Here is a 14,679-nt window from a genome sequence, read left to right as displayed (position 1 = left end):
CATTTGACTTGTGATTACATCACATCAGAAAGAATATTTGTCTACTAAATCACGTGTGGATGCTGGAATAGTTGAGGACTTGTATCTTGTTTTGACAGCAGTTGTAAACTTATCGTCCATGTTTAGAAAATAATTGTAATTTTATGTTTAAAAGTAATTTTAGTGTGATAAAATTAGGAACTTGATGACAAATGCCTGCATGATGACCACTATAGTGCAGACTGATATTATTCTAATTTTTAAACTCTATCAACAAGGATTTAGTAAAATATAAACTGATGGTTCAGAATATTGGTAACAAATATTCTCTAAAAGGTTTAATGTTACACCAATAACGCATAATGCCATATCTATTACGCTGATATTGATCAAGATTTTTTTTTTCATTTTTATGGTAATACAGTATCTTGTTAATTTTACTGCAATAAACCATATTTTTATATGTTTTTTACTGTTAAATGTAAGGTCTTAGTCTGTAAAACTAATTAAAGTTTTTCACAGTGAATCCTACGGTTATCACATGTTTTGTGAAATACGGTTTTATTCTGTATCACTTATACGGTATTTTACTGTTTAATTTACAGACATTTTTTACAGTGAAGAGTTTTTTTTACAATCCTGGTACCCAGCATGCATTGTGGCATGAAGCTTTGTTGTTGATTGTCACCATTGTTGCGTTTCATAGGCAGATTGAAGTGTCTCTAAAGGTTACGGATAATGTTCTGTAAATCTACGGACAGTGTTCTTTTAAATCTACAGAATGTTCAGTTTTTGAATAAACGGAAATGTCTGTAAACATAACGGAAAAGGTACCGGTAATTTTCTGCCAGGACATTATCCGTTTTTTTACGGATTATTTTTTTAGAGTGCTCTAAAAAAATCCGTAAAAAAACAGACAAAGTACTGTGTAAATATGAAGGAATTTTCCGTATTTATGTTTTACAGCAGTTTTACCTGTTTTTTTTTAATAACATGTTGCATTATGGGTGCAATAACTCTTGCTGCAATCTTTCACTTTTGCCTCTCTATCACCATCTCTGTTTGAAACCCAAAATTACAAGAGTTCTTTTCTAACATGGATGATGTTTAACTTCCAAACAAATGCTGTTACAACAAGATACAAGTGTTAAACTATACCAACATCGACAAATGTGATTTAGTAGACAAATCTTCTTTCTGACGTGACGTGTAAGTCAAATGGATATTTACCACAATATTTATCATATTAAATCTAAAGTTTGTGTTTCTTTTAGATTTATTTGAAGTCACCACTATGGTGATTAGTGTTCCCTTTAGTTAGGCTTTTGTCCCTTGACCTTCACAGAACTGACTCTGCTCTTTAAGCATAAAAACAGTGTTTTTGCTTGTAGCAATTACAACTTGTTTGTTGCTTGAGTAAGGGGAGTTGTCTATGATGTCATACAAGCTTAGTTGTTTTTATGATGTGCTGTCTTATATTTAAATATGAAATAATAAAATAAGAATAATGAACTGAAATGTATAAAAGTGACACTCTATAATGATCTGAAAACACATTGTATTGAATAAGATGGCTGAAAATGTGTCAGCTGGGGTTTTTGCTTCAGAGACATCAACACTTTGGATACAAATCTCAACAATGGTGAGAGTAAATGTTAAGAAAGAGTTTTCTACAATCCTGGTACCCAGCATGCATTGCGGCATGAAGCTTTGTTGTTGATTGTCACCATTGTTGCGTTTCATAGGCAGATTGAAGTGTCCCTAAAGGCTACGGAAAATGTTCCGTAAATCTACGGACAGTGTTCTATAAATCTACAGAATGTTCAGTTTTTTAATAAACGGAAATGTCTGTAAACATAATGGAAAAAGTAACGGTAATTTTCTGCCAGGACATTATCCGTTATTTTACGGATTTTATATATATAACAGTGATCGAATTATGTCAAAGCTTATGGGGGGTCCCCTGGCTAAGCCCCACCTCCTGGCCAAGCCCCACCACCTTATCATAGGGCCGCTGTGATTTCACAAAGTAATATGTGATCGTCCTTGATCAACAATCATCTGATCCTGGTTTTTATCAAAGAAACCCCAAATTACCCTTAATTCAAACCCTAAACATTTTTACCCTTCAAATTAGTGTGAAACACTGGCAAGGCCAGAAATTTTACACAGAATAGGGGTGAAATAGGGTAGACCTCATTCTTAAATTACATAATTTTACTATATAGTAGTGGTTAAATGGATTACATTGTGTTTTTTGAGTCATCGATCGAATTCTTTTCAGATCAGCAAAACTGGGGGTGGGAAAATAACATATAAGAACAAATTAAAAAATTATGAGCATAAAAAATAGAAAATAACAAAGTTACAAATAAAGTAAGATATATTTAGGTACATAAATAGAATCAAATGAATAATAACACTGTCTTCTTCATCGTATAAATGAAACATATTTCATCTTTTTTAGATACAGAAGTGAATTTCCTTTGTTTTCTGTTGTTTAATTAATATAAATGACAGAAACACAAGCAGATAAGAACTGCTACTTTCAGACCAACACAAAGATTTGATTTCTTTCTGAACTGATTGCACTCACTTTAAAACATAACTGAATGTTTTTATGAGAATATAGTGCCAATTGGTATTTCAAAATAATTTTGTGTTTGCATGCTTTAGGAAAAGCGCGACTCCATGCGTTCGCTTATGAGTGTTGCGTCCATTTAAGTATGTATGCGCGTCATTGTCTTTGCGCACATAAAACAGCTCACTTTAACATCTTGCGTTCAAATTGTTTAAAATCGCTTGCATATTAACATTTGCAAGGTTTAAAAAAACACATGCAAAAGATACTTTCGATAAATATAGTTATTTATTTCTGAATGATGCGTATTTGAGCGATAAACAGGGCCAGACGAAATCTGCGGACTTTTTTGCTTTATCTCTGGAAATGTTTTGGAAAAATCTGCGGAATTCTGCAAAATTATTTTAAATGTTTTAAAAATTATATTAGATATTTTAAGCTATAAATATTACAAAATTGCATCTAAAATAATTACTTTTTAAAGGCTTAAAGGCTTACAATGAAAATGAATACACCAAAGCAATGAGTCCTCTGAATTAAACCGGACCAACATGAAGCAGATAATGTGCATGTCAAGATAGAATTATAGTTTGTATATAAAATGACATGTATTATTGTTTATTTTGTTATATATTATAGCAAGATAAAAAAGCTTGTATTAATACGTTCTCATTATGAATTAAGCACGTATGAAGATAATTTCATCATTTTTACAACGCAATGTAAACTTCATATTTAACATAACAAGAGAATTCATCCTGTAAACGGATTTGAAATGATGATGTGCTGCTGAGTGCAGACTGTCGCGTCACATAGATGACAATTACAAGTAAGATCTGCTTAACTTAGTGATAAGTTTTATTTAATCTTAAATATCAAATGGTTCGTGCTCTCTATCATTAAAAACAATCACAGCAAACACACGCAGGGTTTATGTACTTGTCAATGCCGCTCACAAACGCGCGAGGCTATAGCAATGTTGTTACGGCCCAGCTCCGGCCCACACAACCAGTTTTCCTCGGCCCACATAGAACGAAGTATGACGGCCCTACAATGGCCCAATTCTGGATTACAGACAATAGCACATAACTTTGAACAGGCCCTACAAACAAGCCTACGATGGCCCTTGCATAGGCAGCCCTCACTTAGCCCCCAGGAGCCCTTATGCAGCAAAATCCCCAGAGTTAAATGAACACTGCTGGATATATATACTAGTCAACATTTGAAGTGGATCAGAAAAGTGGATCAAAGTTGTCCTAAGACAAGAATGGGTATTAGGGATTGGTTTTATGTAAACTTTTTTGAATGTTTTTGATCCACTTCGAATGTTGACTAGTGTATATTGTCCCAATCTTACAGAGTGTTAAAAAGTAACACTGAAGCAGAATTAAAAACTCTGTTATCCTCTCTCTCACCATCTCTGTCTGAAACCTAAAATTGCATTTACATCTTACTTGTAAAGTCAGTTTTATACTTTAGGTTTAGATTTTGTTCCATTTAAAGTCACCCTTATTGTGATCAGTGTTTGTTTTAGTCTTGTTTAGTACTCTTGACTCTTCCCTTATTTAGTTTTTTGACTGCTTTAACTTTGTGTTGTTAAGACATGTTGTTTACAGCAGAGAAAAGACAATAGAGTAGTTCTTTGATGGTGGTTAGCACTGTTAATAAACTCTAAACATCATCAACTAGAAAATGTATGTATTAATTTAATGTTTGAACACTTATCAGAAGCATCTTTCTCTGACAATAAAATAATACTACAGTATGAGATCCAGCTCCCCCATAGCAGTTTGTTATTCTGAAGAATTTTGAAACACTGACACTTAAAATTAACTGATTTGTTATGTAGACACACAAACATCAAGAATCAGAGTATGAATCTCAACGATGGTGACAAAGAAAATAGTAAAAAGTTCATTATTTATCCATGCTGCAGTGCATGATGGGAGTTCTGGATGAGATTTGTAATTTGTTGATACCCAGCATGCATTGCAGCATGAAGTTTTTCACCATCATTGTGATTCATACTCTGATTCTTGATGTTTGTGTGTCTACATAACAAACCAGAGCAAGCACACTTTTGCAGTTTCTCTGGAAATGCATTTTCACTTTGATTATTGTGCTTGATTTAAGTCAAACTTAATGTGTTGCTCGCATCTTTTATAGTTGATCTGTTATTTTTCATACAACGTTGTGTTTCAGGTGTGTTTGGTGATGAAGTTAAGTTGGTGTTAGTGATGGAGGGAGATTCTGTTACTCTACACACTGATATTACTCAAATACAGAGAGATGATCAGATACTGTGGACTTTTGAACATAGTAGTCGTCTTGCTGAAATCATTAAAAAGGACCAGATAAACTTTATGTTTGTCAAAAATGATGGTATGTTTAGAGGTCATTACAAACATGAGAACTGAATATACTGGACTTTATAAACTACACATTAGCAGACACTATATCGCATACAAGTTTTTTACTGTTACTGTTTTTTTCAGTGTTTGATCATTTATTTTTATCTGTAAGTTATGTTATTTTGTACTATCGTCATATTTTCAGCTCATCTGCCCGTTCCTGTCATCAAGAGAAACTCTTCAGAATGTTCGTCATCATCAAGCTCAAAATGTGTGTCATTGTGTTCAGTGTTGAATATGAGAGATGTGAGTCTGTCCTGGTATAAAGGAAACAGTTTGTCTGATCTCAACATCAGACTCTCTCTATCTCTGGAGGTAGATTATCAGGATACAGACACATACAGATGTGTACTCAACAATACCATCACAAACCAAACCCAACTTCTCAACATCACTCATCTCTGTCAGACGAGTTCAGGTCAGCAGTTATGTAAGAGACATTAATTTCATATTAAAGTGTTTTCAGGGTTTATGATAAATCAGGTGTTGTTTATTTATTGATATTTTAGACACTAATGCAGTTACAGTATCTCATTAAAAGAGTTTGTTGAAGTTCACTGATGTTTCAGTTTTTTAATTCTCAGACTGTGGTCAGTGTTTCAGTTTTACCGAAACTGTGATCCGATTGGTCCTCTCTGCTCTGGTGGGTGTGGCAGTTGTTGCTACACTGCAAAATCCCGGGAGTTAAATTAACACTGCTCGGTGTTTATATAGGTCCACTCTCCAGAGTGTTAAAAAAGTAACACCGGAGAGAGCTAAAAGCAGCATTCTCTGACTTTATTCTCTCTATCACCATCTCTGTTTGAAAACTGAAATTGCATTTTAGATCTTACTTGTAGAGATATTTTTTCTTATCTTGGAAGTAGATGTTGGCTGTTTCATTTAAAGTCACCATTATTGTGATCAGTGGTTGTTTTAATTGGACTTTGAGTCTTAGTCTTAACTTTTCAGCTTTGTTGGCTGTTATAATTACATGTGTTTAAAACATGTTTGTTGTGGCCAAAGAGGAAACACTAATGCATTTCTATGGTTGTTAAGATATACTTTCAAATAACACTCTCTTTAAAAATGATTTCTTCAGTGATTTCTTACTAGAAGCGTTTATTTCTGTTAATAATATGATTCTGTAGTATGAAATCCAGCCATCTCAGCAGTCTTTCATTCTGAACCATTTTTAAACACTGACACTTACAAATTAACTGCTGCATAATGTAGACACACAAACATTAAGAATCAGAGTATAAATCACAATGATGGTGACAATAAAATGAAAATGCAATGCATGCTGGGTATCAACAAATTACATATCTCATCCAGGACTCCCAGAATGCACTGCGGCATGAATAAATAATGAACTTTTTTACCATTTCCTTTGTCACCATCATTGTGATTCATACTCCGATTCTTGATGTCTTTGTATCTACATAGTTCAGCGGTTATTGCTTTATGTGCACACTATCAAAATCCTTCAGAAAAACAAACTGCTATGAGAGTTCTGGACCTTAAACTGTAGTATTTCATTATTAACAGATAAAGACACTTTTGATGAGTGAGGAAATCTATATTAATAAATCTGTTCATTTGAATGTTTATGTTTGACATTATATATTAACCATCAATATTCAATTACACAATTGCTTTTTCTTTGCTATAACTTATGTTTTAAACACACTCAAATATAACAGTTATAAAAAACTAACAAGCTAGCAGTCAAGAGTCAAGTCCAACCAAAACAACCACCGATCACAACAATGGCGACTCCAAATGAAACAGCCAACATCCAAACCCAAGCCAAGAAAACAACTCCACAAGTAAGATGTAAAATGCAATTTCAGTTTTCAAACAGAGATGGTGATAGAGAGAATAAAGTCACAGATTGCAGCTTTTAACTCTCTCCGGTGTTACTTTTTTAACACTCTGGGGAGTGGACCTATATAAACACCGAGCAGTGTTAATTTAACTCCCGTGATTTTGCAGTGTATAGTGATTTATGACATCAGATCCAGAAGAGTTGAACAGAAGCAGAGATCAGACATCACGCTCAGACCCTGACTGATGCAGAGCAGAATAAACTTTTATTTTGTTTGCTTTATTTCCTGTTTTATAAATTTTGTAAACAATAATCAAATATGAAATTATTTTATAAAATATGACTCAATTCTCAGCAAATAATAATAAAATGTTTTATGTAATTTTATATAATTAATGCGTATGTAATTTATTGTACACAATAAAGCATTTTGAAATTGATTTACAATCAAGATTCTCATGCGTGTGCTTTATGGTTTTTCAAATACAATTCATGAGCACTAGATGGCAATGTTGTTACAATCACTGACTCCAAAGACTCTTAATGTAAACAGTTTTTATCAGTTGATATAATAGTGTCTGTGTCAATACATTAATATTTTATGCATGTTCACCGACGCCCTTACAGCAAACTGAGTTCACAAAGGTTTTTCACACCTGTCACCTGCTTTTATTCCCACGGGTTGTGCTATTTTAGCACATAATGAAACTGAAGATGTTAAAATAACTTTTCTGTTGAGGATGTGAATAAAACTTCATGATCATCTCTCACTAAACTTCCTCATACTGCTTCAGTGCAGATGCTGAATACAGATAAATACAGTGAAGAAATGTGGACTTATTTGTTTTTAGTTTGTGTGGCAGGTAAGAAAGACTTTGATTTTACATAAATGTTTTTTTTTTGTTGTTGTTGTTTTTTTTCTTTGATTTGTGTCATTCACATATATCAGTTATTATTCTTACAATGTTGTGTTTCAGGTGTGTTTGGAGATGAAGTGAAGTCAGTGTCAGTGATGGAGGGAGATTCTGTTACTTTATACACTGATATTACTCACATACAGACAGATCAGGAAATGGTTTGGGTTTTTGGACCTAAAGTGACTCTTATAGCTCGAATCTATATGAAAATTATTGATATGTTTGAATATGAGATATTTGAAGACAGACTTAATCTGGACAATCAAACTGGATCTCTCACAATCACAAACATCACAATCACAAACTCTGGACTTTATGAACTACAAATCTTCAATAACAGACACTCATCAAAAAAGAGATTTAATGTTACTGTCAATGGTGAGTTTAATATAATTTACAGACACAACAATGTGAAAAAGTCAATGTTATTATCAGGTGGGGGGTCTGTAGTGTTGGGCTTGTAAACTGAAACTGTTAAGAAACTGACATTGAAATGTTTTTAAACAGTTAAAAGTGAAGCATGATAACTCTTAATTTAAAGAGATAGTTCACACATAAATTGAAAATAAAATCTGTTTATTTATACTCACCCTCAGGTCATTTGATATATTGGTGACATTTGATTTGGTCTGATCAGTATACATCATTACAGACTTAGTACTGCACTTAGATTAGATACATTACTTTTAATTAAAGGGGACATATTATGAAAATCAGACTTTTTCCATGTTTAAGTGCTATAATTGTGTCCCCAGTGCTTCTATCAACCTAGAAAATGTTAAAAAGATCAACCCAATAACTTAGTTTTGGTAAACCATTTTCTGCAAGCATGTGAAAAATAGGTCATTGTAATTTGTCACTTATTGTGATGTCAGAATAAGGTAGTACCGCCCCCTTTATCTGCACTATCCAACCACAGCACAACCATTTAGTATGGAGAGAGAGAGAGAGATAAATTATTTCACAGCACAATTGAGTTTCAATTGCAACAAACCACCATCATTGTGATCAGTGGTTGCACTTCATCCGCTCATTTGCATTTTAAATGACACACCCAAAACGGCACACTTTTGCTCAGACCTATTTTAGACTTAGTTTACATCTTAAAAAAAATCTCATAATATGTCCCCTTTAAATTTCTGTTCTGTTCATTGTCATGTTTTTCAGCTCGTCTGCTCGTTCCTGTCCCCATCAGAAACTCTTCATCATCATCATTATCAAGCTCAAAGTGTGTGTTGTTGTGTTAAGTTTTAATGAATTTATATTTTTGTTTATTTGTGAAAAAGTGCACATTAATGTATTAGTGTTGTTATTTTTTAGGCCACACCCCTTGTTGCAGTTTAGCTGAAACTGTGAGCCGATTGGTCATCTCTGCTATGGTGGGCGTGGCTGCTGTGACTGTAGTGGTTTATGAACTGAGATCATAGACATCAGAGGACACCAGAGGGCGATAGTCATGTCTGTTTATGGACACCTAAAGGGGTTTCAGTGGTTTTATGTGTTCTTGTGTAATTTGTGACACACAGAAATTCCAAATAAAGGCACAACTTAAAGGGGTCATAGGATGAAAATCAGACTTTTTTCATATTTAAGTGCTATAATTGGGTCCCCAGTGCTTCTATCAACCTAGAAAATGTGATAAAGATCAACCCAGTAACTTTGTTTGGGTAAGCCATTTACTGCAAGCATGTGAAAAATTAGGTCGTTCAGATTTCGCCTGTTTTGTGAGGTAGGTAGCATGGCGAATTATAATAATACCGCCCCCTTTATCTGCACTATCCAACCACAGCACTGCTATTTATTTCAGAGAGTAAGAGGGAGAAAAGAAGAACTTGACAGCACAATTGAGTTTCAATTACAACAAATCACCATCATTGTGATCAGTGTTTGGACTTCATCCGCTCATTTGCATTTTAAAGGAAACACCCCAAAACGGCTCACTTTTGCTCAGACCTACAAATTTGCAATTTTAACATGCTGTAATTAATTATCTGTGGGGTATTTTCAGTTAAATCCTCACCTTCACACTCTTGGGACACCAAAGATTTAACTTACATCTTAAAAAAATCTCATAATATGACCGCTTTAAAGAGATGTTTGTATCTGTTATTATTAAGAAATACATTTTTGAAAACATTAAGATAAAATTTAGGCAGCATGAGGTCTGTATCAAGATCATTCACTGTTTATGATCTGATCTGAGTTTAGGGGCCTCATTTATTAAGCGTGCATACGCAATAATCCACAGGAATGTTGACATTTTTGACGTGGAAAAGTGCTTTGTGGTTTATTCTGCTTACATGAGGCTGTGTGACTGTGTTTGTTTAAAAGTGTGTGTGCATGCGTGTGTGTGTGTGTGTGTGTGTGTGTGTGTGTAAGATGTGGTTTTATCTCATGTCTGTTCAGAACTGAGAACACAAGCGTGTGTAAGATCAGAGTGAATCTGACAGAAATAAAAGTATTGTAATGAAGCACAATAAATGTTTATCAGGATGATTTTCTCTCTTCTGTTACTTTTCGTGCTGAATGGTGAGTAAAGAAATAATTTTTATTAGTAAAAGTGTACTGTGAATTAAAACAGACTTTGTAAAATGAGATTTCAGGATTGAGTTTTACAGCTCACAGTTAGGTTAAAGATTTTGATTGTATATATAAAATATTTATTAAGTATGAATCTTTATTCATTTGTCTTTTTCTTGTATTTTGAAATAAAGTCTAAAATGAAATAATTTAGTTTCAGTCTGGAATGATTAACTAGAATTTTGTGTTTCAGGTGTGTTTGGTGCTGATGGTGATGAAGTGAAGTCAGTGTCAGTGATGGAGGGAGATTCTGTTACTCTACACACTGATATTACTCAAATACAGAGAGATGATCACATACTGTGGATGTTTGGACCTCAAGAGACTCGTATAGCTGAAAACTATAAGAAAATCATTGATATGTATAACAGTAATGAGATATTCAGAGACAGACTGAAGCTGGACAGTCAGACTGGATCTCTCACCATCACAAACATCACAATCACACACACTGGACTTTATAAACTAACTATCATCAGTAACAGAGGAACTTCATACAAGAGATTTAATGTTATTGTCTATGGTGAGTTTATTCACACACGCTGCATTTGCTTTTAATTTAGACTGTTGATGACAGATATACTGTAAAATCATTTTGACCATTTTTTTACTCAACATATTACCTGCTGAAAATGAGCAGACTTTTAAGTGCATTCTCTTTAAAGAAAATATTGTCACACAGGTAAGATAATAAAAATACATAACTCTTTATTTAACTGTACTGACTTTATCAATCTCATTTTCATCAAGCACTGTTAAAAATAAACCGTACATTTTACGGTAGAAAACCGGCAGCTGTGGTTGCCAGATCTTTACCGTCAAAAATACGGTAGCAATGTTATTGGTTTTACGGGATTGCACCCATTGTACTGTATATTTTACAAATTTTAAATGTTTTTTTTACAGTTTATAACTGTCTATTTAACATGTTTATGTTGCTAAAACAATTCAAGGGTTAACATTGTAATATTTAAGGGTCATTACCATTTTTTACAGCTCAAAACTATTTATTGTAAAGGTTTATGTTGTACAAATGACGGTTCAGTACAATCTATTTTACAGCTCAGAACTGTCAAATTTAAATGCTACACTGTAAAAAAATCAGTAAAATAGATTACCAGTACTATTTCCATTATGTTTATAGACATTTCCTTTAATTCCTTTAAAATACTGTAGATTTACAGTACATTCTCCGTAGTCTTTACAGACACTTTAATCCGCCTATGAAACGCAACAATGGTGACATTCAACAACAAAGCTTCATGCTGCAATGCATGCTGGGTACCAGGATTGTAGAAAACTCATTCATAACTCCCATCATGCATTGTGACATGACAAAATTTTCCAACTTTCTTACCATTTACTGTCACCATTGTTGAGATTTGTATCCAAAGTGTTGATGTCTAAAGAAACTAAAAGAAAGAAAATAACTAAAACATTACAGCATTCTTGTTCAAAACAGTTTCATTTGCATAGAGCATCACTTTTTTTTGCTTTATATATTTATTGTTCTTTTATCATTTTATTTTAATAAAATATTTATAAAATTTTATGCATATAAAATTTATGCATGGCATACAAGCAATCAATAGATCACATGATAGTTTTTCCTACTCCCTCTAGCAATAAACAAGTGATCTTAATAAAGCACTGTTGCAATTGCTAAATGAGGAGAGTTAGGTCAGTGAAGGCTACAAGGACAAAAGCCTAAACTAAAGGAAACTAACTAAAGGAAACACTAATCACAATAATGGTGACTTCAAATGAATCTTAAACAACCACAAACTGGAGATTTAATGGGATTAATTTGGTGGAAAATATCCATTTGACTTGTGATTACATCACGTCGGAAAGGAGATTTGTCTACTAAATCACGTGTGTGGATGCTGGAATAGTTGAGGACTTGTATCTTGTTTTGACAGCAGTTGTAAAATTATCGTCCATGTTTAGAAAATAATTGTAATTTTATGTTTAAAAGTAATTTTAGTGTGATAAAAGTAGGAACTTGATGACAAATGCCTGCATGATGACCACTATAGTGCAGACTGATATTATTCTAATTTTTAAACTCTATCAACAAGGATTTAATAAAATATAAACAGATGGTTCAGTATATTGGTAACAAATATATTCTCTAAAAGTTTTAATGTTACATCAGTAACGCATAATGCCATATCTATTACGCTGATATTGCTCAATATTTTTTTTTCATTTTTATGGTAATACAGTATCTTGTTAATTTTACTGCAATAAACCATATTTTTATATGTTTTTTACTGTTAAATGTAAGGTCTTAGTCTGTAAAACTAATTAAAGTTTTTCACAGTGAATCCTACGGTTATCACATGTTTTGTGAAATACGGTTTTATTCTGTATCATATATACGGTATTTTACTGTTCAATTTACAGACATTTTTTACAGTGAGTAATTGTTTTCATCAATCGTAGGACAGAATATTAAAATAAGAGTAAAGGTAACAAATATTATTTCCTGCATATTTACTGTTTTGTGATTTCAAACTAAATGGCTTATTAATTTACAAAGTGAGAAACTTAGAGGTTCTTCTGCCAAATCTCCCTCATCAATATCTTATTGACCTGATAATATACACCTTTTATACTTGTGTGTTTCTTATGTTCAGGTTATTTGCCGATTCCTGTCATCACTCGTATCAGTAACTCTTCAAACTGTTCAACATTATCAGAAAGATCATCAAACTCAAAATGTTTGTTGTTGTTGTGTTCAGTGTTGAATGTGAAAGATGTGAGAAATGTGAATCTTTCTTGGTATAAAGGAAACAGTTTATTGTCCATCATCAGTGTGTCTGATCTCAACATCAGACTCTCTCTACCTCTGGAGGTTGAATATCAGGATACAAACACATACAGATGTGTGGTGAACAATACCATCACAAACCAAACTCAACATCTCAACATCAATGATGTCTGTCAGACGTGTGTGTTTAATTTACTGCAACATTTTCATAATTCAACTTCATGTGTGTTGTTCAATGTCTGTGTGAAGTGAAGTCAGGTTGTCAGGACACATTTACACTAATGATTATTTTCTTTATGTGTATTACAGAAGTCTTCCTGAGTTCATATATAACAGTGTTGATAATATCTGTTGTGCTGCTGGTGTTTGTGTCTTCATGTGTGATTCACGGTTACTGCAGAAAATCTCAACAAACTAAACAAGGCAAAAATTATTTACAAATTACAGTAAATGTGGTGATTTTGTTAGAGGAAAGTGCATGAAAAAAAATAAATCACCAAAGTTTGATATTTTTTAACCAAAACTTCAGATTCATATAATACAAGATAACAAAATAAGCTCATTATGTTATCTAAGCTATAATATAAAAATAATAAATGGTGTAAAGGTAAACTTGTGTGATTTGTTGATCAGTTCATGCGAGTATATGTGATGTTAAATACAGACTGTAAATGTCCTCACATTGATTCACATGTGTTTGTGTTTGTAGATGAGAAAAGTTTGTCAGAATACACAGAGATCATCTACAGATTTCAGTGAAACATTTATTATGAAATTATGAAAAATTTCACATGACATTTTACAACATACTACTTCAACAGATTTATGTTTATCTTTGAATTACAGTAAACAACTGTGACATTACAAAATTAAATTCAGATCAATCTAATTGGTGCTTGAACAGTAAATGCTTATAATAGTTATAATTATAATAAATCTTTTATTTTAATATTACATAGAAATAAGTAAGCAGTCATTTTGTACAGAGTACAATTTTATAATTCTTGTTGTGTATTTTAGCAGTTTTGCAATGTGATGTACATTTATAATGTATATATTTAAATGCTTTAAAATAAAGTGAGTGTGAGAAAACTGTTCTTGAACTTTTTAACATCAAAAGAGTCAAAGTTTTGCTGTTGTTATTGAGGTTAAAGTGAATTGAGTCTCTGAGCTGAATGTTTGTGGTTTATTCTGCTGGTTAGTTAAACAGTTAAACCAGAGTGTTTGTGTAGATGTGGGTTTGTGTATCTGTAGATGTGCAGTTTCCACTCATGTCCACAACTGAACTTTATCATGAGAACACAAATGTGTGAAAGATCAAAGTGAACTGAACAGAAATAAGAGTTTAATCTGCAATAAACTTTAGATGAATTTCATTCAGAAGTAAAAGTTTAATAAAAAAAAAATTTATCAGGATGATTTTCTCTCTTTTGTTCATGTTTGTGCTGAATGGTGAGTAAAGAAATAAATTTTTATTTTCATAAATGTATAAAGTATATTTAAACAGACTTTATATTTCTATCATTATTTTATCCAGGTGACGTCTGTTTTCACGGGTTAATAACTTAATGAAATGAGACTGAATTAAAAACTATAAAAATAAATAAATTGTTAGACATAAAATG

General features: G+C 32.7%; 1 protein-coding gene across 1 annotated transcript in view; it reads left to right on the top strand.

Annotated features, from left to right (window-relative positions):
• Nucleotides 1-3,536: 3,536 nt before the first annotated feature.
• Nucleotides 3,537-14,679, top strand: part of LOC129452939 (uncharacterized) — a gene marked incomplete at its 3' end in the record, with an annotated part of 69,069 nt that continues 57,926 nt past the window's right edge. The window contains exons 1-8 of the mRNA XM_073862345.1: nt 3,537-3,597; nt 4,763-4,942; nt 7,576-7,644; nt 7,759-8,076; nt 8,866-8,926; nt 10,190-10,227; nt 10,457-10,801; nt 12,921-13,042. Of these exons, the coding sequence (XP_073718446.1) occupies nt 3,537-3,597; nt 4,763-4,942; nt 7,576-7,644; nt 7,759-8,076; nt 8,866-8,926; nt 10,190-10,227; nt 10,457-10,801; nt 12,921-13,042 (1,194 nt within the window). The remainder of the gene's footprint in view (nt 3,598-4,762; nt 4,943-7,575; nt 7,645-7,758; nt 8,077-8,865; nt 8,927-10,189; nt 10,228-10,456; nt 10,802-12,920; nt 13,043-14,679) is intronic.

Source organism: Misgurnus anguillicaudatus, chromosome 23 (assembly GCF_027580225.2).
Source record: "Misgurnus anguillicaudatus chromosome 23, ASM2758022v2, whole genome shotgun sequence".
Classification (NCBI taxonomy): Eukaryota; Metazoa; Chordata; class Actinopteri; order Cypriniformes; family Cobitidae; genus Misgurnus; species Misgurnus anguillicaudatus.
The sequence above is the reverse complement of the archived record's forward strand: the minus strand, read 5'-3'. Positions and strand labels throughout refer to the sequence as shown.